We start from the raw sequence: 22,354 nt of genomic DNA on the forward strand, positions 1-22,354 counted from the left end.
GGGCCCCTAACCTTCGTTGGAAAGTTGTACTCCGCTGCTCTTGTAGGTTCAAATATATAATAATAGGTTATCTTAACCTGGTGGCCTATTAGCTCAGCTGGTTAGAGCGTCGTGCTAATAACGCGAAGGTCGCAGGTTCGAGACCTGCATGGGCCACCTTTTTCTTTTGTACTCACTCACTCAGCAGCGCCATTAATCATGAGCAGAAACACAAACAGCCAAAAGGACGAGCCAACTACTAGACAATACAAAAAGCAACAGTCGAGCTCGATCACGAGTTGACCTCGAGGCAGTTGACACGATTACACGAGCAGAGACCATCCCCCCCCCCCCCCCCCGTACGTACAGTGGAGGGAGAATTTACTATTTGCCACCCTCTCAAAATGCCAGTGCCCAAATGCCACTCTTCCAAAATTTCATTCCCAAATACCACCCGGGCCCACATGTCAGCCTCACTCTCCATTCAAACAAAAGTGATGCGGGACCCAATGATATTCAAACAAAAGTGATGCGGGACCCAATGATGAGTGAGGCTGACATGTGGGCCCGGGTGGTATTTGGGAATGAAATTTTGGGAGAGTGGCATTTGGGCACTGGCATTTTGAGAGGGTGGCAAATAGTAAATTCTCCCCAGACACGTGCATTCTCACGTACCAAATCCTCAACACCCTCTTCTCTCGAATTTCGAATTTCGACGATGTTTGAACGCTTCCCCATGCGTTTCTCCTCTCCTACAAGAAAAGAGCAGAGAAAACGTCCAAACCAATGGCACCGCGTATGGCAGCAGGGACGCGAGCGACGCGGTCTCAGGCTGCTCGGGCTGGTTAAACCCCGACGGCGACCTGCATCGCCTGGTCCTCCTCCCCCTCAACGTCAACGCCTTGCTCTTGCTCAGATCGAGACGGCTCAGCTGCTGATTCCTGAACTTTTTTTTTTCGTTTTTGCCAGTGGCACACGTATCTCACCACATGCCACTGCATTGTTCACCCAGCAGAAAATTACTGTGCAGACTTTATAACAAGGCCAGCGACAGGTGAAGATTGGAAGCTTCTAGAACAGCCTGAGCCCAAACGCGTAGAATTCACGTCGTAAGCAGAGTGGGCGAATTTGCTAACCGTGACAGCGTCTCAGGCGAAGTGACAGCCAGAGAAAAAACACACGAAAATTAATAGAAAAGCAACTCTGCACAGGGGGAAGCAGGACCGGGTCTCCTCTTTGGCCTTCAATGCTCGTGCAGCCAACCGCCGCTACTCTCCATCATTTCAGTTTTCTCTCGAGTCAACGGCGGTTTGGAAGCAGCAATCCGAGCACACCCACACGCTCCCGACTCGTTTTGATTCCAAGGATTTCTATTACGTAGTATAATCACCAAACGCTTCCTCTGAAAAAGCGGTGTGTATGTGTGCTCAGCTGAGGCGCTGAGCGCTCGGCTCGGCACACGTCTTCCGCATACTAAAATCCTATTCTTTTTGCTTGCTTGGCTCGTTGCTGTCTCCAGAAAGGAAGAGACCTTTTCTGCTCTTGTTCTTCTTCCACGGATCGATCGCCTCGCTCGCTTTCGCCTGTTGCTTCACGTTTCGGAAGAGCTTGGGTTTGGGGGAATTCGTGTGATCGTGTTGATGAGTAGGTGAAGAATTCGGGAAGAGCTTTGAGAGTTTTGGCATCTGATCTAGGTAAGTTAGTTAATCTGTTCGTTTCTGTGGTCTTGTATGACTCGGTTCTTTGCAATTTCTGCCTAGGAGTTCTTGCTCATGTTCTTGAATTAGCCAGGTAGGAATGTAGGTTAGGGAGGAGATTAGGGGATAACCATCTTGAATTCTAGATGCAAATGAGTTTGATAAGTTCAGTAGATTCACCAATCGAACATGGACACATAGCGCTGCAAAACTGTAGAACGCAGAAGAAGCATGGGGATTAAGTTCATGGATGACAAATCTTGAAGCTATCGTCTCTTTGCAGGGCAAACGTGGGCGTGGGCGCGGGCGCGTCGACGGCGTCGTAGCATCGGCGACGTCGCCGGTCGCCGGCGAGCATGGAGAGCGAGCAGGTGAAGAGGCGGTTCGGGCGGTGCCCCTACTGCCGCGCCATGATCTACCAGGACCCCAACGCCATCATCTACTACTGCAGCAAGTGCCGCACGCCCATCCGAGGTACGCACGCACGCCGCACGATTCTTCCCGGCGCCGTCGGCCATTGCCGGCGCGGGTGTGTTCCTGAGTACCTGACGAGGTGTTCGATCGTTGGCTTGAGCAGGCAAGAACCCGGAGCCGACGGACGACGCCGAGTACGCGCTCTCCCAGCTCGAGATCCTCTCCGCCGACACCGCCTCCGTGTTCTCCGACGACCCGGACACGCTGAGCCGCACGTCCTCCGTCGCATACGGCGGCGGCGAGCAGCCTCCGGTGCGGACCAGCTCGGCTCCCTACGCAGCATTTGATCGGGGCAGCGTTAGGGCTGGTTCAAGAAGCGGCGAGCAATCGGGGGAAGAGAGAGGTGGCTCGCCGATGCACAGCCGCGTCAGCGAACTCCGGCCGACGTCGCGGAGAACCAGGCGGCCGATGAGCGGCGACATGGGTGCGTTCAGGGACGATGGATCGAGCTATGGTTCGGACAACGACGTCCCGACGTCTGCCGCCGCGAGCTACCGCCGCCGGGCGTCGCCGCTGACCTCCCAGGAACTGGAGGCGTCGTCGTCGTCGATGGGGTCGTCGGGATACCAACCGTCCGGCGTGTCGTCGTCGTCGATGGGGTCGTCGTCGGTGTACGAACCGTCCGGCGCGGCGAGGTCGCCGCTGACGGACCCGGCGTTCCAGAGGGACCTGCTGCAGGCGCTGGACAACCTCCGGAGGGTCATCGCCGCCGTCGAGCAGCCGTACGGCGTCGACGCGCACCTGCAACAAGCCGGAATGCCCCCGAAGAGCGCGTCCTGCAACGACGCCGCCACCGGCGGCAGCGGCGGCGGCGGCGGCGCGTACGCAGCAGCAGTCACGCGGCGCAACTCCCGCCTCATGCGCCGCCTCGAGTCGCAGCTCGTGCAGGCGCTGCCCAGGGACGGCCTGCGCCGGGACAGGAGCACCTCCTCCTCCTCGTCGGCGTCGAGCAGCCGCCCGGGCGGCGACCGGGCCAGGGCGGCGGGGCGGAAGCACCACTGCCGCGCTGTGCTGGGCGGCACGCCGTTCGTCGTCTGCGACAAGTGCTCGGAGATACTGCAGCTGCCGGCCGCCGTGTCGGCGAACAGGGCGGCCAGGCTGGAGTGCGGCGGATGCGGGGAGACGCTGTCCATCAAGCTGCCGGCGGCGGCGGCGGCGGCGGCGAGCGGCTCGACGGACCGGCCCAAGAAGATATTCTCCGCGCCGCAGCCCGCCGTTCGCCGGCTGGATGACGACGACGCGGGGGAGGAGCACGCGTCCGCGAGGAGCAACCTGAGCGGCGACCAGCGATGGCCGGCGTCGCCGGCCGAAGGGCCGCTCCACCGCATGCTCGGGTACAGCACGGTGAGCTCGGTTTTCCGGAGCCGGCGGTACGGAGAGCAACACTGAGCTGAGCATTCTTTTGATTTGATTTTTTTTTTAATTCCCTGTCCTTTTTATCAGATGGCATTGCAATTTTGATACACAATTGCATTGTAAAAATTGTAAACGATTCTTCATTCTTTTTGTGTGTGTTTCAGTGTGTTTGTTTGATTCATACAATTGTATGGTGTTAACATGGCGATTTTTTGTGTTGGTTCAAAATGTACAGCTGTACTCTCTATCACATTTGGCGCAGATCCAGTTAACCCTATCACATTTCACCATGTACATACTATTATAGATCATCAGGAGCATATGCTTCCCAAGTTCCTAAATCACCTAAAGTACGTTCGTGTGTATATATAAGTTCTTAGAAAACATTTTGAAACAGGCTTTTTACTTTGTAATAGTATTTAATTAATTTGCTTATACTTCAATGTCACACATAATAATCAGATAATCTACCATATCTATTCAGAACAATCAAGGATCGGGTTGTTGTTGTGTCATTCTCTGCCAAATGGGCCAGGAATTTGACGAAAGTGAGGCACGGGGTTGCGGTAATTTTAATTGGGCCGAAATGTGATTCGTTGGGCCCGCGCAAGCGCGCCTGCTTCTCCAAGGTCGCGGACCCGTGGCGTCTGCGTCTCGCTCTCTTGGGCGGCAATGGCCACCGAGCCTTCCACCTCCGCACCAGCCTCCCCCGCCGCCGTCGCCGGCGGCGACGACTCCCTCGAGCCATGGAGCGCGCGGGTGCGCACCCTGACGCGCCTCGGCCGGCACAGGGAGGCCCTTGCCCTCCTCCGCCACGGCGACCCCTCGCCGCCGCCGCACGCCCTGGCGCTCCCGGCGGCGGTGATCTCCTGCGCCAAGCTGCATCTCGCCTCGGGCGTCGCCCAGATACACGCGCTCGCGGCCAAGCGCGGCCTCCTCCCGTCCTCCGACGCCTACCTCCTCTCCGCGCTGCTCTCCTCCTACTCCCGCCTCCGCCTCCTCCCGCTCGCCCGCCAGCTCCTCGACGAATTGCCCCTCGCGTCCACGCCGCCCGCCACGGCGCGCACCGCGTTCAACTCCCTCATCTCCGGGTGCGCGCTCCACGGGGTCCCGGCCGGCTGCTTCTCCCTCTTCCGCCGCATGCGCGTGGCCGCCGGCGTCCGCTTCGACGCCGTCACGCTGCTGGCGCTCGTCCCCGTTGCTCCCCTGGGCATCGTGCCGCAGCTCCACGCCCTCGCGGCGCGATCGGGGCTCGCCGCGAACACTTCCGTGGCCAACTGCCTCGTGTCTGTCTACGCGCGCGGCGGCGGCGGCGGCGCCTCCCTTGCCCGCCAGGTTTTCGAGGAGATGCCGCGGGCCTCCCGCGACCTCGTGTCGTGGAACGCGGTGATCTCCGCCCACGCGCAGAACGGCCTCGCCGTGGAGGCCGTCGAGCTGTACCGGCGCATGCGTGGCCCGGAAGGCGGCGGGGTGGAACCGGACGCCGTGACGCTCGTCGGCGTCCTCTCCTCCTGCGCGCACACCGGCGCGCGCCGCGTGGGCCTTGACGTCGAGCGGTACGTGCGGGATACAATCCCGGGCTTCCGCGACAACCTGCCGCTCTGCAACGCGCTCATCAACTTCCACGCGCGCTGCGGCAGCTTGGCCCAGGCGCAGGAGCTGTTCGACGAAATGCCCGAGAGGAGCGTCGTCTCGTGGACGACGCTGATCATCGGGTACGGCATGCACGGACAGGGCGACATCGCCGTCGACCTCTTCGAGACGATGGTGTCGGAAGCAACCGCGCCGGACAGCGTGGCCATGGTCGGCCTTCTGTCGGCGTGCAGCCACGCCGGCATGTACGACGAAGGGCGCAAGTACTTCTCAACAATGGAGCGCGATTACTGCCTCCGGCCCAAACTGGAGCACTACACCTGCATGGTGGACCTCCTCGGACGAGCCGGCCGTCTCGACGAAGCACGGGAGCTCATCGCGTCGATGCCGATGGCGGCCGACGGCGCGGTCTGGGGCGCGCTGCTCGGAGCCTGCAAGATACACAAGAACGTGGAGATGGGAGAAGAGGCCTTCGAGCGCGTCGTCAGCCTCGAGCCGGCCAACGTGGGGTACTACGTGCTCATGGCGAACATCTACGCCGACGCCGGGCAGCTCGACGGCGTGGCGAAGGTGCGGGCGGCGATGAGGCGGCGCGGGCTCAGGAAGGAGCCCGGGTGTAGCTACGTCGAGCACAAGGGGAAGGTCCACCTGTTCATGGCCGACGACCACTCGCACCCGCAGGCGAGGAGGATCTACGAGCTCGTGGTCGAGCTGGAGCGGATGGTGAAGGAGAAGACGGGTGGCGATGTGGTTGAGGAGCGCGCTGAGAAGGCGGTAGCGGAGGCGGCGGCCGTGCCATTGGTGGGGTTCCACAGCGAGAAGCTGGCGGTGGCGTTCGGGTTGCTGAACACGGAGGCGGGAAGTGAGATCGTGGTGATCAAGAACCTGCGGGTGTGCGGGGACTGCCACTCGTTTCTGAAGACGATCTCGGAGTTGACAAATAGAGCGTTTCTCGTCAGGGACGCGAGCCGGTTCCATCGCTTCGAGAATGGGGCCTGCTCCTGCAGAGACTACTGGTGAAGAATTTGGTGTGCCTGGTGAAGGAAACACAAATGGGAACTCAAACTTTGGTGTGCCTGGTGAAGGAAAGACAAATGGGAATACAAGCTGGTTGAGATCTGCCGCGGAACGTGATGTTGGCTACCGGCAAACCGTTGAACAGCAAGACAGAGAAGCCGTCGAACCAGTGCCGTCCGATCTCGAGAGTGAGCAGGAAGACGTTCGGCGAACTGTCACTCAGAACCGGAGTTTAGGCTGGAAGCGCAAGCCGATGGAACAATTCCGATCGGTAGAGGAGACAAAAAAAAAAATCAAAACAAAGGCCTGAAATTTTGCATTTTTTACACGCCCCCTGATCTAACAATGATCTCGTGCAGTCGTGTGCCGTTAGCTAAGTGTTGTCAGGTTCTTTGTGCAGGATGGACATGGGCACATGGCTGCCGATAGCATAAACATTTGATAAAGAATGACTTTAAGCTCGATAATTTAATAGCAGAGAGAACTGTAGAAACTGCTTTATCTGTTCCACCCCCAAGGCCCCAACACAACTGGGATAGCGAACTGGAGATAGAACAAAAGGCAAAACCAATATATTGATGAAAACAATTGAAGGTCACTCCTGTGATGTACATATATCCTGAAGCTATCGTAATACACAATTGTGAAATAATACATTGGGCATAATCATGTCCATATAAATGATTGGGCTAGTTTACAAAATGGGAATATTCTCGACAGAAAGCGAAAGAAAAAAAAAGAAAAGAAAAATTCATCCTTGTACAACACTTGTATGACGATGGCGCTTCACATCCCAGTTGAAGACGTCCTGCCTATTCTTTGTGCGCCAAGCTTTGGCTGAGCTGGCTTTGTTCCTCGACCCCTACCTGATGAAGCTAGAGGTCTAGCTTTGGTTGATGGTGGGGGTGCAGCGATGGCACCCCATAAATCGTCACTGTTTGCTGCTGCTGGTGGCTTCAAGGGCTTCCCAGCTGATTTCGGTGGAGGTGCAGCTATCGAACCCCAGAGGTCATCGTCATCATTGTGCGACGTTGAAGGTTTGATGTCTGAAGACTTCGATGCATTTTTGGGTGCTGGAGCAGCTATAGAACCCCATAGAGGATCCTCTTCTGGTTTGGGCACCTTTGGTTGATTTAATCTTGACGAATTTGATACTACAGTTGACAAATTTGAATAAATAAAAGAAAGTAATGGCATTATTTTCAGCTCTTTTAGCAAATATGTGTATATAACAGATACAGTAACAAAAACAAAGCCTACCTGGTTGTTTTGGTTGCGCCACAGGACGTTTCTGAGCAGCCTGTATGTTAGAGAGAAGAGATGGTGGAGGCTTCTCGTCAAACGGATCTACATCATCCCATCCTTCTTTATCACTACCATTCTCTTCCTGAGTATTATCGTTTTCAATTTCACCCCACCCATCCACCGAGGACCTTGCTGATGCTGGTGCAGTTTGATCAAGAGAGCTAGAAGTGGATGGTGCATATGCTACGGTGGAAGATCTATTATCTGTGACAGTAGAATTGACAAATGATAAGAGCTCACATTCAACTGTAACACGTCATATACTTTGTTAATCCTCTTTTAAGATATTTACATTTTTCCTCTTTCATTTATAGCCCGTGATCCCTATCTAGTGATGAAAACTGAGCTTAATACTCATGATTAGAGCAATTTGAAAAAAAGTCTAATACCTGATGTGACACTGGAGGTTGCTGAAATTTGAGAGTTGCTAGCATTTGCACTAGAAACCGGACCATGGTCAGAACCTTTTCCCTTCTGAGTAAGAGAACTCATAGCCCACCTGTACATGGATATGTTTCTAATAAGTAATTCAATTGCATACAGGATCATAATAAACTGCAAAAGCATAAGATGACTTCCACACACGTAAACAAATTATGAATTCCTTTGGCTGATGGCTAACTAGAAACGAATTTACCTACAATTTTCTTTTCTTCTTTTGTATATACTGACTAGAGAAAAACCTACATTACAGGGCCCATGAAATGGGATCCCACAGCACAGCACAGAATATTTGACAAATTGGCCCCTCCAAAACTTGGTGTTCAACAAGAACAATGGCCGGTGACAACCATGGACCTCAGGATCATACATAACAGATTCTATTTGCTTGTAAACGAAGCATCAGAACTTAGGACAAGACATTATGAAAAATAGTCATAAAAAAGGAAGGTAGCATAAATGTCTATAAAGCATCAGCATGTGTAAGAGAGAAGCATAAAAAAATGTTGTACTGTGACCTAAAGATACAAATCTATGACGCAGGAAGGGATATTCTTAGAGAAGGAGCTTCCTATTTATTATTATCAAATGCTCCCTCCGTACTTGTAAAGGAAGTCGTTTAGGACAATGTTTAAGTCAAACCTTGGGAATATAAATCATGAATAACTCTCAAGTTGTTGAGTTTGAAAATGTAAAAATTATATGAATAGATTTGTCTTGAAAAATACTTTCATAGAAGTATACATATATCACTTTTCAATAAATATTTTTATAGAAACAAGAGGTCAAAGTTGTGTTTTGGAGACCGTGTCGCTGTCCAAAACGACTTCCTTTACGAGTACGGAGGGAGTATTAGAGAGGTTACCAAGCCATTTATTATATAAGGCTGGCCATATGCACATCCTATACGAGGCAGCCAAATGTATTAGTGATAGGATGAGAAACTTCACTATAATTGTCCCAGTATTCAAATAGTAATTAGAAAAACGACTGGATCAAATCAAGACAATCAACTTAAAGAAATATTTATTTCTATTGACATGTAAGATAGAGGATAGCCTATAAATCTATGAGGCTCCAATATCAAGAAATGAAACAAGCATATAGTGATTGGAACATAGGCAACATACCCAAGTAAACCAGCATTTCCAGGCTTTAACTGGATACCAGTAGCTTCGGCTGCGCTGTTGTCTCCCATAGTAAGCTACAATAAGTGTAAGTATGAAGCTATGTCAATAAATTGAAGCAACAAGTGTACAGTGCCAAAGCCATGAAAAATATATGAACACAGATTGGAGTATTTAGACTAGTGTTGCAAAAAGGATGTGGGGTATAGCTCTATGTGCCAGAGGAGGTATTTTTTCAGACTTTTGACATTGTTCTAACAGCCAAAACCATTGGAAGTCGTCTGGCATTTCTAAACTAGTGGAGAAATGACAACCGGATAAAAGTAATGGCATATCTAAAACCTATGATACAATTAGTAGCAAAAGAAAATGAAAAACAAAAGATATTTTACAGTGACAGTAAGTTATCTACCAACATATTATGGTCATAACACACATGCATTGTGTTAGCATGCCATCTAGAGCAAACCAGTAGTGTAACAAACGGTCCAGAATAGTGGATATATTATAAGCAAATAAACTGTATGACTAAATGTGCATACCTTTTCATGATGTTGTTTTGCTATTTGCAAGAATTGATCAGTAGCCTGGAAAGCCTTGGTCCTCACATCACTACAAAACCATTGGATGCCTTAGTTGAAAGACCAAAATAAGATGCATCGTACAGTTATAACTTAAAGAAAGTAGTATTGTCAATGCAAAAATCTCCCATGTTAGTTTTAACTGTCTTGTCTGTTAAACTTCATATTTCAATCCATATCAACTTTTATAATATATCCATACAGGACATTTTTTCGATCAATTGTGCATGGGTACATCTAATGCACAAAGATGTCTTAGTTCTGGAAACCATATGCTAATGAATCGTGCAATGACAGTTAGGCCAGAAAGTTAATAAGCAAAGCTTGCTTCTAAGAAAAAAAGTCAAATCAGACTGATAGCTACTAGCATATGCAAAACATTGAGCAATGGTGCTATGATTCATGTTGGAAAGGGTACCAACCATTTGAATTTTACTTGGATATAACTACTAGTGGTTAGTGAGACAATAATCTATTCTATCAAACTAACAGATCTCTGAGCCTTTAATTGCTTGTTACAACAAGCAACAATGAGAAAGTAGAGACTGAGAGCTAAATGCTGTATGTTATACCTATCTGGATCAAATGTGAGGACAACAACGTTAGGCAGAATACGAGTTGCAATCTCTGTCATTTCATAGTATGAACTAGTGACACTTAGCGCCATGATGCCTGCCAGACAAATGGTAAAGCAATACTTACTTGTCAATAATTAGTACGATATAGCATTGTAAGTAGTAAAACAGAACAACTCTACAGGGCAATGTACCAGCTGCTCGAGCAGGGGGGAAGGTATCACGTAATGCACGGACAGTAAATGCGTTGATCAATACCCTTTTCCTAGTCTGTCAAAATAGCCAAACATTGTTAGGAATGACTATTTACTTATTTAGTACAAACAGAAAATGAACTCGATATCTAGGCAAGGGAATGGAGAACTCCAGGATATATTTGTGTTGCTTTCTTTGGGTCAAAACTCAAAAACATATTTTCTAGTAATTTTCAGGTGATTATTATTTCCTCTTGTCTTTCTTTCTTTACTATCATGCATTTATGCATTTCCTTGGCCTTATACTAGCCAGGATCACTATGATCAGTAATCTCCAGTAACCAGCCAGTTTTTAACAAAGTTTATCACAGACCATGGAGATAAATGGTACAAAAAACATGTGGATTTTAAATAATTGAGAAACTTGCTGGTCAGAAATCCAGATATACTGGCTACCTATCTTAAAGTCAGCTTGCTACAGTGAAATTTCAAGGAAAATTAGTAAAAAAGCAATAAAAAGGACATACCCCATCATTCATGTAGTTTGCAATATTTCCAAGAAGAATTGTAGTGTTTGTCCTGATCGCAGGTTCTTCATCAACCTGAACACAGATAACAATGATTTTTTTTACTTTTAACTAAATTGTATACCTTCACATGTCAAACTGAGTCCATCTGAGGCATTTCAGTTAGAACAGAACATCACCTGGAGCTTAGATAGATACTTCAAGAGAGATCCTGAAATCGTACGCTGAGATAACTACAGTAACAGATTGGTGAATTAGTCATAAAGAAGCAATAATCTTCCTGAAAAAATAATACCACAGAAATTTGCAATCCCAGGATTTTTTTTTCTTTAAAAGCCCGCTGTGCACACAACCAGAGAGAGCGATAGATAAATTTAGAACACTTTTTAAAAAGAAAACTGTTAACACAGCACAATCAGTAAAAATGAAAGACATCCACAAGGATTTTGTTCGGGGTGCAAATGTTGATCATGCAGAGGGTTGGGAGGGTCTTACTTTGGGTGCCAATACAAGCATAGACTTCAAGGTCAGTTCACGAAGAAAAGCAGAAGTATCAGAGAACCCAGTGGCAACATGGGGGAAAACCTGCATTAGAGATATTTATCCTGTCAAGCATCAACATTCCAGAAACACATGCAGATGTCCATACAGGAAATGATAGCATACTTGCTCATCAACAGTTTGAGCTGTCAATGACTCCCCAAACTGATCTATGTGCTGCAAAAGGCTAACTCGGATAGCTCGGTCATTAGAGGCAAAAAGCTTCACAATTGTAGGCAAAACCTGAAAATGCCAGTGGTTTTAACTTGTGTTATAACATCGTAACACACATTTACTGGAATGACTAACGAATATTGGGTGAAAACGAAAGAAATGAAGTCAAACCTTTGCACTAAATTGGTCAGCTGGAAGCCAGGAACCCATCTTCAACAATACAACCAAGGCTGGTGCAGCAGCTGAACCAAACTCAAGAGCAGATGCCAGCACAGGGAGCAACTATTGACAGAGTAACCAACCGATAAGCATATAAACAAGAACCGGGGGAATAATGGGTTCTATTCATGACTTGAACATTACCTTTTTCAGGACTATCTCACGAGGAAGCTGCTCAGCTATGTTCGGTAGTTTACGGAAAAAGCTATCTTTCTCAACACTGTCCTTTAAGTTAAGAACTTCCATGAACTGTATGGTCTCTACTAACTTGTTCTGGAAAAACTCTGAAAATGAAGAACCACAATTGTCACTGCAGCTTATTTAAAGTAATCCAAATAATTGACATAGAATTACAGCATTAAGAGCAAAAGTAGAAGGTTATGGGCGTCGATGTAATAAGTGTCGAAATACAAAAAGTAATTCCTGAAATGATGAGAGAAAAATATGTTGAACTTACCACTGTTGTCAATAAGTTTAGAAGGGTTCATTCTACGAGAAGGGGCAGAACTCAAGAGCCTCTGGTAATCTGGAAGTAAAGACTGCAGCAAAATAGAAGGAAACCAACAACTTTATGATACGCATGAACAATGTATAGATTAGTCAGCATAATGCTCTACATTACAGACTTCAAACAGTGGAGAAGCAATACAAAAATTACCAACAAAAAAAATCAATAGCTAAATAGAGACAGATTCAGGACCATGATCGTGCAAACTAACCTTTGGGATTGAAGCAGTGTTCCGAAGGTCCTCTGTCCTGGTTAGCTTTGCACCAGAAAAGAGCTCATAAATTAAACACCCTGCAATGAGTCCAGAGATCAATATTTTTGGAGATGAGTCTAAAAACCATTTTTACTGTTAAATACTGCTATAAGAAACTTTCAGGTGCTCCTTGAATGTGATTATGTGAAAGAGATTCAGCTTAGTAACATATGACTATTCTCTGTGTGTTTTGCCTTTAGATTGTCTTACTTTCCCATTTTTTTTCTTGTTGATTACAAACAATGGATTCTCTAATTCGAAAAATATATCCTCCGCTGGGTGCCATTTATTATCAATATTTCATCATTCTGGAAATAATATTAAAGAGAGTCTATATGCAGCAAAGCAAACAAAAGCAAAATGCAAATAACAAAGGAATTCAGGTAACCATAGTTTATTAATTTGACTCTAGACATGTCTTTTCTTGGTCGATCTTGACCTGGTCTATAGTGCAAAACTTTATAGTATTTACCATAAAAGATTTGAAACTACGATACAGGCCCATAGAGAGATATCCATTTAAAGAAAATAAACAACTTTTGCAATTAAAGTACAATAATGCCGAGTGCACATCCGACAAGGAACTGTTGAACAGTTTCCGAATTGTAAAATTATGGAAACAGAACAATCAAACAAGAATGTAATGAAGGAAAAGGAGTTAGCTCTGCTTACCCAGTCCCCAGGAATCAATTGCCCATGGAGGTGATTTCCTAATTGACACCCAATCTGACTTTGTTAGCTCCATTGGCTTATATTGTGTTCCAACTAACCATTCAAATTGCTGCAAAGGAACATAAGTATGTAAAAAGAAGTATGGTATATATCTCCCTCTATCATGTTGAATTTCCCTGATATTAAAGAGTACCAATTCTTACTTTCTAGAAACAATGGAAACTCGACATACGATAACATGACAAGCACGGTGTAAAAGCATTTGTTTCAGTACATTCACCAAACATGTCCAAAAGAGAGTTGTAATAGTTCTATATCTATATATAAAGGTGCGGGACTGTGATTAAGAGACCATACCAACATGGGGCTATTAGAGGCTTCGTTGTTAGCATCAAATTCAGAAAGAACATCAAAAGCATGAAGCTTCCAATCTAGAGTTTGAGTAACAACTACGCTCGTCACGCATACATTCCCGTGAACCTGAAATTGATGATGACAATTTCAAATTTTATGACCAAAGAACTTCCAACATACATTGTTTTCGTGTGTCATTACATGACTTTGCACAAATAAGAACATGCATTTATATTGACTATTGTTCATTATCCGCCATTAACAAAATAAGAGTAAAACATCATATCAACAAAGTTATACAAGTACAAATTCTGAAATCAAATGGTCAAGAAGAAATGACACAGTATAAGCTGGCTGATTGTGATACTTTTCTCATCTGGATAAAAAAGAATTTGGCATGTAAACAAGAAGATCCTGACGATAATTTGGTTGTGCAATCTAATTCCAAGGGTAACTTATACTAAATATAAATTGATATTTTTAAAATTTTAAAAATGAGCAAATTATGCCCACCAGAAATAATTTTGTTGTGATGGAAATTGAAAAGTTCTGTGAGATAAGTAGTAGCCACATCAACAGCTTGCATTATGCGATTGTACTCCGTTTGAGAGAGAGAGAGAGAGAGAGAGAGAGAGTGTGTGTGTGTGTGAGAGAGAGAGAGAGGGGGGGGGAGGGCTTACAAGCTTGCAGTCGTTGTTGAGAAAGCTCACAGCTTTTGATATCTGGTGAAGACCCCAAGCAAAGTACTCATCTCTGGCCCATAATTTATCAGCAATAGTGAGAATAAATATGATTGTAAACAAAAACTGAGCAATATGAAATTTTGCTCTCGAGAAATAGCTACTGGCAATATGGTGCAGTAAACATGCAAACTGCCAACTCTGACAAGACTAGTGCACTAGAATTGATTAGCCCCAATAGTTCTAGACTATTAAGCAAAAAAAACATATTGCTCACACTAAATTAAGCAGCAACCGTACTCCATATCTGCACAAATATATATGTCATAATGTTAAACACCAAAGGATAGGGGAAGCTCATAATACCTCTGTGTGCCTCCCAGGTTCAGTTCCTTAAGCTTTTCTGAAAGTGGCGTAACAGGCTCTGTTACAATATAAATTGTATGCTTCATGGCAGGTCCATCAGGAACTTCTGCTTCAGTACTGTGAAGAAAGGATAAAATGTTTGGATGACGCACCTGCAATAAGTGCAGCAGGTCAATAACACTGAACTAACTTAGCAGGTGTCATATTGAGAGTAAAGAAGTCCAATGAAACCGATGACAAAAGCAAAACTCAATTGCACTACAAAGTGATATTTAAGTAAAGATGTCCACTAGAAGCAAGTCACTGAGAAAATTTAATGCGAGATGCCAAAAAAGTGGACCGGCATGCATAACCTCGTACCTAATGGCTAATGCCCAGATGGAATTTCCTGCCTACTCTTTAATGTAAGCTGGAAATCCCAGCAAAAACCAAAATCTATTGTTGCAAGAACCTTTTGGCTTTCTTATAAAGCTGGGTCAAAGGGCCTTTGGTTTTAAAAAAATGCCAATATGGCATGATATAATGCCACCATTATTGAATCTTCTCTGTGCAGATTTTTTTCCTTGTTTTTGTTGTACCCTTCTAGAACTCAATAGTATATCACCATAGACTCCATTCTCATCTGTTAAAATAAGACACTTGCAGTACAAGTAGACATTACAAATATTTAAGATCAACATTAGTAACTTACTGTTCGTAATCTCTTAACACCATTCCGACCAGCAACCAAGTGCCTGTCCTGAGGATTGCTCCCTGACAGAGAAAAGATTGACACGGGCGACCCATCATCCTGCAGAAAAGACAAGGCAACAATTATGTTGATAGCATCATATACATATGTTGTAAAATTAATGCAATATGTAATCATTTGGGGGAAAAGAGTATGCTGCGCAAATAAATCAAAGCTTGCGAAAAAGAAATGGAACCAGATAACACACTTAACAGACCTCCTAATTTTGATCAACATCACATCACAACCATCTGGGTGGTAAAATTGACGCATGAATGTTCTACACATCTCTATATTGAACTACACAAAGGCCACTATAAGTTACATACAATCCATCTTGACTTAGATCATTGCACCCTGAAAGGTCATCCATAACTGCCAAAAAGAAATGGATTATTGGTCTTTTAGTCCATTAACAGCCACCCAAACACAGGTACATTAGGCATAATTAGACATCTGATCATCCCTAGTTGAATGAGCCATGATCTCCAATCGACATAAGCATCAGTATGAGGCCTCCAATGTCACATATATCATCAGAGTGTGCTAATCTACAGCACCATTTGCAGAACACGCATGCACAAGGCATGCCCCCACTAGTCAACAAAAGATAAAACCTGACACAATCTCCAGCATCCCAATGCAACAACATCAAAAATAACTTTTATTTGGATGCTCAATTACCACCAACTGAAATCAATAACATCACTAACCATGAAGGAAACCTCACGAATAATCTAATTCCACAGCCAAAAAAAAAAATCTAATGACTAAGTGCTGACATCAGTAAGGTCCTCACTATTACCAGATGGCATGCAACTGTGCAGTGAGCAATGACGAACTCCCAGTAATCTGGCAGAAATCACAGGCTCCCTTAAACCAGATCAGCCTCAAATAAACTCAGCACTGAGCCCACCAATTCTACTTCCTGAGGTATTACTCAAGCTAATATCGACCTAACACGAGCTCCAAACCGTACCCAGGGAGCACCCACTCAGACTCGCCGTTAGAATCAGCGCACGATCAGCTCCAACTCAAACTTAGCTTGACCCGGATCACTCACTAGCTTACCACCACCGAACCGAATCAGCGGCACGCTCTCGCATATCTCCGCCGCCCCATCTCATGGGGATCTATCAAATCGATCCGCGCCCCCGATCGAGCGGTGAGGGGAAGGGAGGAGAGCGTACCTTGGAGGTGCCGCGGTGGTGCGTCCACGAGCCCCACGCGGAGGCGTAGGGCTCGCCGATGGTGTAGGGGAAGTCCTTGAGGCCCGATCCGGATCCCGCGACCACCTCCTTGAGGAACTTGAACATTCTGCCCTAGGATTATCCCGGCGCGATTCCCCCCTCGGGTTTTTTCGATCGCCTCCTCCCCGCGCGGCCGCCGGTGGGTTCCGCCCGCCGACGCGGCGCCGAGGTAGATCCGGGCGGGCAGGAGGAGGCGTCGGGTGAAGCGGAGGAGAAGGGGGGAGGTAACAGAGGGCTCGGTGGCGGGGGCCTACCTGCAGGAAAGGCGAGGAAGACGGGGGGAGAAAAATAATTTGCGTTTTTGCCCTTTGTTGGCTGATGATTTTATTTTACCTCTGATGATTATTGGACGGACAGGCTGGCAGCTCATGCATGCAAAGAAGTGATTATGTGTGGGTGTTTTGACATGTCAAATTGCAAAGTTTGCACTTTACCATGCACGTGTGTATCACATATAGAGGCACCCTGATGTAAAAAATTGATCAAAGAAACTTGCTGTGCAGGGTGCATATGAAGGTCTCTGAGTCTGAGGCCCTTATTAAATTGGAAACTTTTCTATCCCAGTGCTACTGCATACCAAAGGTAGTGCAAGAGTTAGGGAAAACCTTGTTTAGAGCAAGTTTAATACTAGAGCTAACACTAACTATAACTTCACATTAGAGCTAACATGTATAATAAGTTATTTATAAGGTTAGTTTCATTTTTCTCCTTTTTCTTTTCTCTCACCATGAATTTAATGCATTTTATTTTACAGCATATCTTGCATTGAGAGCCCACACTCAATATTTTCCTTTATCTCTCTCCTTCATATAATAATTTTATAATTGACTTTTAGTCCACTATTTCCTTTGCTCTTAGGTCCCTGCCACTCTCGATTACTTATCGTGGAGTATTTTTTGTCAGAAATATTTAATGTCTAGAAAAAAAACATGTGATTAAACCTTTAAATTTCTAACATACAGATTTATGATATTATGATATGGTACAGTTTGAAGCAAATCCACATATATTATTTCTTTTTTTCCTGAACATTTGAACATTCAAGAAATTATCAAAATTTAAAATTTTGATTGAATCTTATCCTAAACGTCAAACATTCAAGTATGTGTTTGTGTGTACTGCAATTTGCAATGTAACCTTCTCCCCCTCTTGAGCTTGGTAAAAGTACAATTTTACTAGAAAACTCAATTTGTCTTGATAAATTATTGGGCATGTTTAGTTTATGGCAAATAAAACTTGCTAAAATTTGATAATACTAAAGGACTAGGGAAGGTTGATATACATTTTTATTGAGACCTTACTACATTTTGGTAAACTTTTTAATAAATATTTTTTCCCGAGAGTTATCATATTGTGGTATGGTTATAATGTTTAGATTATGTTTGGTTTGTTATCTAAAAATTTAGTAAGGTCTAAACTTTTGATCGGACCATGCTAGAGATTGATTTATGATCGGATTAACTGCGTTCATTACAGTGATAATTAAATATTTTGAAAAATAAACTGAAAATAACTTAGAATAAGTGGTTTAAAAATACATCAGAAGTGCACAGGTATTTACATATTCAATATTTGTACATTATAATATCTATATGATGCTTCAGTTGTCACCTATTTGTACTGTAGCATCATATAACATAAAAGTTACAGTTTGTGATAATTTCACACGCTATTGTTGTAGCAAACTGAAACATGTCGCTAATGTTGCAACAAATTGATAGTTTTATCACTAAAGTTGCAGTTTTCTGAAATTTACTTTTTTTTTATTTACCACATGCTCCATCATGTTATCTACTCCCTTTGTCCCTAAATATAAGGGATTTTGAATACATGTGCAGATTCGTAGTATTAGGATATGTCACATCTACCCAAAATCTCTTATATTTAGAGACGGAGAAAGTACCAATTACATATGTACTTTAATGTTATAAAATAATCCGTGTAAATATATATTCTATCATATTTCAGATGTACAGTATAACATCCATAGGTACAAAATTATCCCAAAAACCTCAGTATTAATTTGTTTTAATATGTAGCAAAGCACGGGTATTTGGCCAGTGAAATGTGATGATTAACAGATGTGGTCAGGCATCGATGAAAATTCTATGTAGCAACTAGTACATATCACAAGCATTTTAGAAGTCAGGGTAACCAGAAGAGAAGAAGTGGTTTAGCAGAAACTGAAACATCACAACCAAAGCAGACTGCCCACAACCACAGTTGCTTTGCTAGAATCTGAAAAAAAAACCAGTGTTGCGGACCGTGGAAATTTGAATTCCAAGACAGAAGGAAATTCTAGTAATTTAAAAACGGGGTCATCCTCCTTCAGTCACTTTCACCCATCGCGCGTCCACACACGTAGCGTACGTACGTAACCAGCGGATCCAACGTTTTATCCCCCATTACAACGTTGGGGAATGTACTAATTGAAACAAAATATTACAGTAGTGAGTTAGGTGTTTTATGCGGAAGAAATTCTACGAGTACCATTTTTCAGTTTGGCCATTTCAAAGTTTCTGACTGACGATCATTTCAAGAATTTAGCCCGGCATTAAGCACATGACGATGATGGTGGTAAGATTTATACATGAAACATGATAATGGAACTTCTGTAGAGAACTAGCGATGCAATAATCTTTTCACTTATGTTTATGTTTATGTTTATCACTCAAAAATTAAATTTTCAACCTTAAATTTGAAGTCGATTTTAGGGTTTTTTTTATCGAAGTTTATTTTTCAGCCTTTGCTTTTAGATCACCAATAACATATATATAAAAATTTTATTCACAAATTAGTTCTAGTTTACAAATATATATATCGTTTGGCTTATTCGACGAGTAAACCAAACAATGGGGTTGATACTTCTAGAGGAACAGAGAAGACGATGCAGTTCACTGTCTAGTTAGTGTGCACTCTAGAACGCTCTCGGCTTGGCGACAATGGTGGAGTGCTTCAGGATGTGGAGGCTGAACTGCCCACCCTTCTCGGTGGTGTCGACCCTGTCCTTCCCGGGCGGCGGCAGCAGCTCGAAGTTCTGGACGAGGCGGCCGATGGTGACGCCGAGGATGGGCAGCGCGAGGACGATGCCGGGGCAGCTCCGCCGCCCGGCGCCGGACGGCAGGTACCTGAAGTCGTTGCCGTTGGCCTCGACGTTCCTCTCCTCCTCGAGGAACCTCTCCGGCCGGAACTCCTCCGGCCGCCGCCACCGCCCGGGGTCGTTGGCGAGGTACCACGCGTTGACGAGCACCTTGCTCTCGGCGGGGATGCCGTACCCGGCGAGCTCGGCGTCGCGGAGGTTCATGTGCGGCACCAGCAGCGGGATGGCCATGCGCAGCCGGAGCGTCTCCTTGACCACGGCCTGCAGGTAGGGGAGCCTGTGCGTGTCCGGCTCCGTGATCTGACGCCCCGGGCCGAGCACCGTGTCCAGCTCCCGGCGCAGCTTCTCCTGGATCTCCCCGTGGTTCACCCTAGCTCCGCGATCGCCCACTCCATCGACCACAGCGTCGTCTCGATCGCTGCAAGCAACATGGTTAACGAAAATAAATTAAAAAGAAGAAGAAGAAACTGTTAACTGAACCGAGGCACGCGTACCGGCAACATTGATGTTCTCGACAATGTAGAGCACGTTGTCCTCGTTGATCTCCCCCTTCTGCTGCGCCTCCAGGATGTGATCAATGGCGCATTTGAGCCCATTGTTGTCCATGGCCTTGGTGCTCGCTAGCTTCCTGCACACACACAAGAAAGAAACACCCACCATGCGACGTGAGCAGAGGATTTCTGGTGGCTAATTGATGGAGTCTCGCTCATGGAGGAGTACTCACTTCCTCTCCTCGAGGAAGAAGTCCTTGAAGAGCTTGAGGCGGGTCTCCTTGACCTCCTCGCAGATCCTGAGGTAGCCGCGGAGGAAGGGGCGGAGGATGGGGATGAAGTCGCCGTAGTTGTACTCGAAGCTCTGCGCGAGGCGGCTGCGCTCGCCGTTGAGCGCCTTGAGGCGGAGGAACAGCGGGTCGTCCGCGCTCTCGAACCGGCGGTCGAACATGATGCGGTACACGTTGCTGTACATCATGAGCTGCAGGCGGCGGCGGCGGGGTCGGCGCGGAGGCCGTCCACCACGGCCGCGGCCTCGGCCTCCCACCCGGCGCGGTGCCGCTGCACCACCTTGCCGGTGAAGAACGGCACCGTCATGATCCGCCGCATCTTTCGCCAGTGGTCGCCGTACACGGTGAACACCATGTCCTGCCCCTTGCCGGTGAAGATGTCGAACACCACGTTGCGGGTGCGCGACCCGAACTCCACCCCCTGCGTGTGGAGCACCTCCCGCGCCAGCGGCGGCGAGGAGACCACCACCAGGTTGCGCTGCCCCATCCGGAGGAGGAAGATGTCGCCGAACCTCCGCGCCAGCGCCGCCAGGTTGCGGTGGTTGAGGTCGTCGCCGACCTGCAGCCAGTTGCCGAAGACGGGCACCGGGGTGGGGCCGGGTGGCAGGCGGAGCTTCCGGCCGCGGAGCTTGGACACGGCGATCGCGACCACGGCGGCTGCGAGGAGGCCGACGAGGAGCCTCTCCACGAAGAGGAGGTCCATGGCGACGACGACGGCCGCGTGGGAAGCGGTGGCAACTGCAATGCAAAGCGTCTCTTCACTTCACTTAACTTCACGTACTCTACTCTCAGCCGTTGGTTCGTTGTTGCTGGAGGAGCGACGCGACGCGACGCGACTGTGCGTGTTATATAGGGGAGTCGCCGTTGAAGAGTTGACGGCTGTGGGTAGGTAGGGGAGTTTGGTGGCGGAGGATTGGTTGGTTGCTAAGGCCATTCATGCGTCCCTCTCATTTGAGGAGCTCAGAGTGCCACATAAATTAAGATCACTGGTCTAAAATCTTAATCCTTCACAGTGTCACAGTGTAAGTGGCTTTAGAAGTGACTTTAATTTTTATACTTCAGTCCCTAAATTTTTTGTTTTAGTTCTAATATTTTTCGTAATTTGTGTAGAGGTCCAAAATTCACACTGAACACCCCAAAAATCTAAAAAAACAAATATATAAAATCCCCCCTCACCTCCCCCCTCTCTCCCTTTTCCTCTCCCTACACCGGCAGTCCGGCTTCGGCTATCTCGCCGGCGGCGCCCCTCTCCCCCTCCCCTCCTCTCTCCACCAATGTCGACACCAGTCCAAGCGTGGTCGGCGAGAGGCAGGCGGCTAGCGAGCTCCGGGTGGCGTGGTCGGCGAGCTTGACCGACACGGATCGAAGGGGCGGTGCACCCGGCAACCCCGTCTCCTCCCACGGCCAGCGCTCCTCATCATCTCCCCAACCGGCGGCCCTCCTCTCCTGGCCAACTTTCGTGGTTGAGTGGCCTTGGCGGCGGATTTGGCGGAGAAATCGACACCGGTTTGGCGGCTTGCCGGCAACGTGGTTGAGTGGCCTCGGCGGCGGGCGGGTGGGCGACGGCAGACAGACCCTAGTAGGCTCCTCTTCTCTCCCGATGCTTGTTCTCGCTTCCACTGCCATCTTGTGTTGCCAGCCTGCCGTTCTCGTTCTCCTTTCCACCGCTCTTGCACGAGAGAAAGGAAAGCACGGGAGGGGAAAAGGTGCGTGGACGCCTACGCAAAGCCACGAGTGGCGAGGCTCCGACCTCCACAACGTGGAGCTGTGCCCCTTTCCCCTCGGTCAGGCCGAAGAATGGGTGATCAGTTTTGGCTCCGTGTTCTTTACGGGGCAACGCTGACAGAGGACGTGACGTCGG

General features: G+C 47.0%; 4 protein-coding genes and 1 non-coding gene across 5 annotated transcripts; 3 read left to right on the forward strand and 2 right to left on the reverse strand.

Annotated features, from left to right (window-relative positions):
• Positions 1 to 82: 82 nt before the first annotated feature.
• On the forward strand, positions 83 to 156 carry TRNAI-AAU (transfer RNA isoleucine (anticodon AAU)). Its single transcript has one exon. It is a non-coding gene; the product is annotated as a tRNA-Ile (tRNA).
• A 1,227-nt stretch (positions 157 to 1,383) lies between these two features.
• LOC4327604 (uncharacterized) lies at positions 1,384 to 3,786 on the forward strand. Its single transcript, XM_015770991.3, has 3 exons — positions 1,384 to 1,673; positions 1,960 to 2,150; positions 2,254 to 3,786. Exons 2-3 carry the CDS (start codon positions 2,033 to 2,035, stop codon positions 3,537 to 3,539), a joined length of 1,404 nt encoding a protein of 467 aa, XP_015626477.1. The 5' UTR covers positions 1,384 to 1,673; positions 1,960 to 2,032; the 3' UTR covers positions 3,540 to 3,786.
• A 371-nt stretch (positions 3,787 to 4,157) lies between these two features.
• On the forward strand, positions 4,158 to 6,626 carry LOC4327605 (putative pentatricopeptide repeat-containing protein At3g11460, mitochondrial). The gene has a single exon (XM_015764911.3). The coding sequence runs from the start codon at positions 4,179 to 4,181 to the stop codon at positions 6,117 to 6,119; it is 1,941 nt and encodes a 646-aa protein (XP_015620397.1). The 5' UTR covers positions 4,158 to 4,178; the 3' UTR covers positions 6,120 to 6,626.
• Positions 6,627 to 6,666: 40 nt separating this feature from the next.
• Positions 6,667 to 16,870, reverse strand: LOC4327606 (uncharacterized). The gene is made up of 21 exons (XM_015764898.2): positions 16,553 to 16,870; positions 15,324 to 15,422; positions 14,633 to 14,784; positions 14,267 to 14,339; positions 13,590 to 13,712; positions 13,233 to 13,341; positions 12,519 to 12,598; positions 12,257 to 12,338; positions 11,944 to 12,083; positions 11,752 to 11,862; positions 11,533 to 11,649; positions 11,362 to 11,451; positions 11,046 to 11,099; positions 10,867 to 10,941; positions 10,340 to 10,415; positions 10,143 to 10,242; positions 9,532 to 9,601; positions 8,993 to 9,066; positions 7,811 to 7,920; positions 7,377 to 7,625; positions 6,667 to 7,270 (listed from the first exon to the last, which is right to left on the reverse strand). Exons 1-21 carry the CDS (start codon positions 16,676 to 16,678, stop codon positions 6,903 to 6,905), a joined length of 2,478 nt encoding a protein of 825 aa, XP_015620384.1. The 5' UTR covers positions 16,679 to 16,870; the 3' UTR covers positions 6,667 to 6,902.
• Positions 16,871 to 19,505: 2,635 nt separating this feature from the next.
• LOC9270590 (trans-cinnamate 4-monooxygenase-like) lies at positions 19,506 to 21,298 on the reverse strand. The gene is given in 5 exon segments (XM_015779908.3): positions 19,506 to 20,081; positions 20,084 to 20,130; positions 20,207 to 20,340; positions 20,437 to 20,701; positions 20,704 to 21,298. Coding segments are annotated over 5 exon segments (1,491 nt in total). The 5' UTR covers positions 21,197 to 21,298; the 3' UTR covers positions 19,506 to 19,529.
• Positions 21,299 to 22,354: the final 1,056 nt, after the last annotated feature.

This window comes from Oryza sativa, chromosome 1 (genome assembly GCF_034140825.1).
Source record: "Oryza sativa Japonica Group chromosome 1, ASM3414082v1".
Taxonomy (NCBI): domain Eukaryota; kingdom Viridiplantae; phylum Streptophyta; class Magnoliopsida; order Poales; family Poaceae; genus Oryza; species Oryza sativa.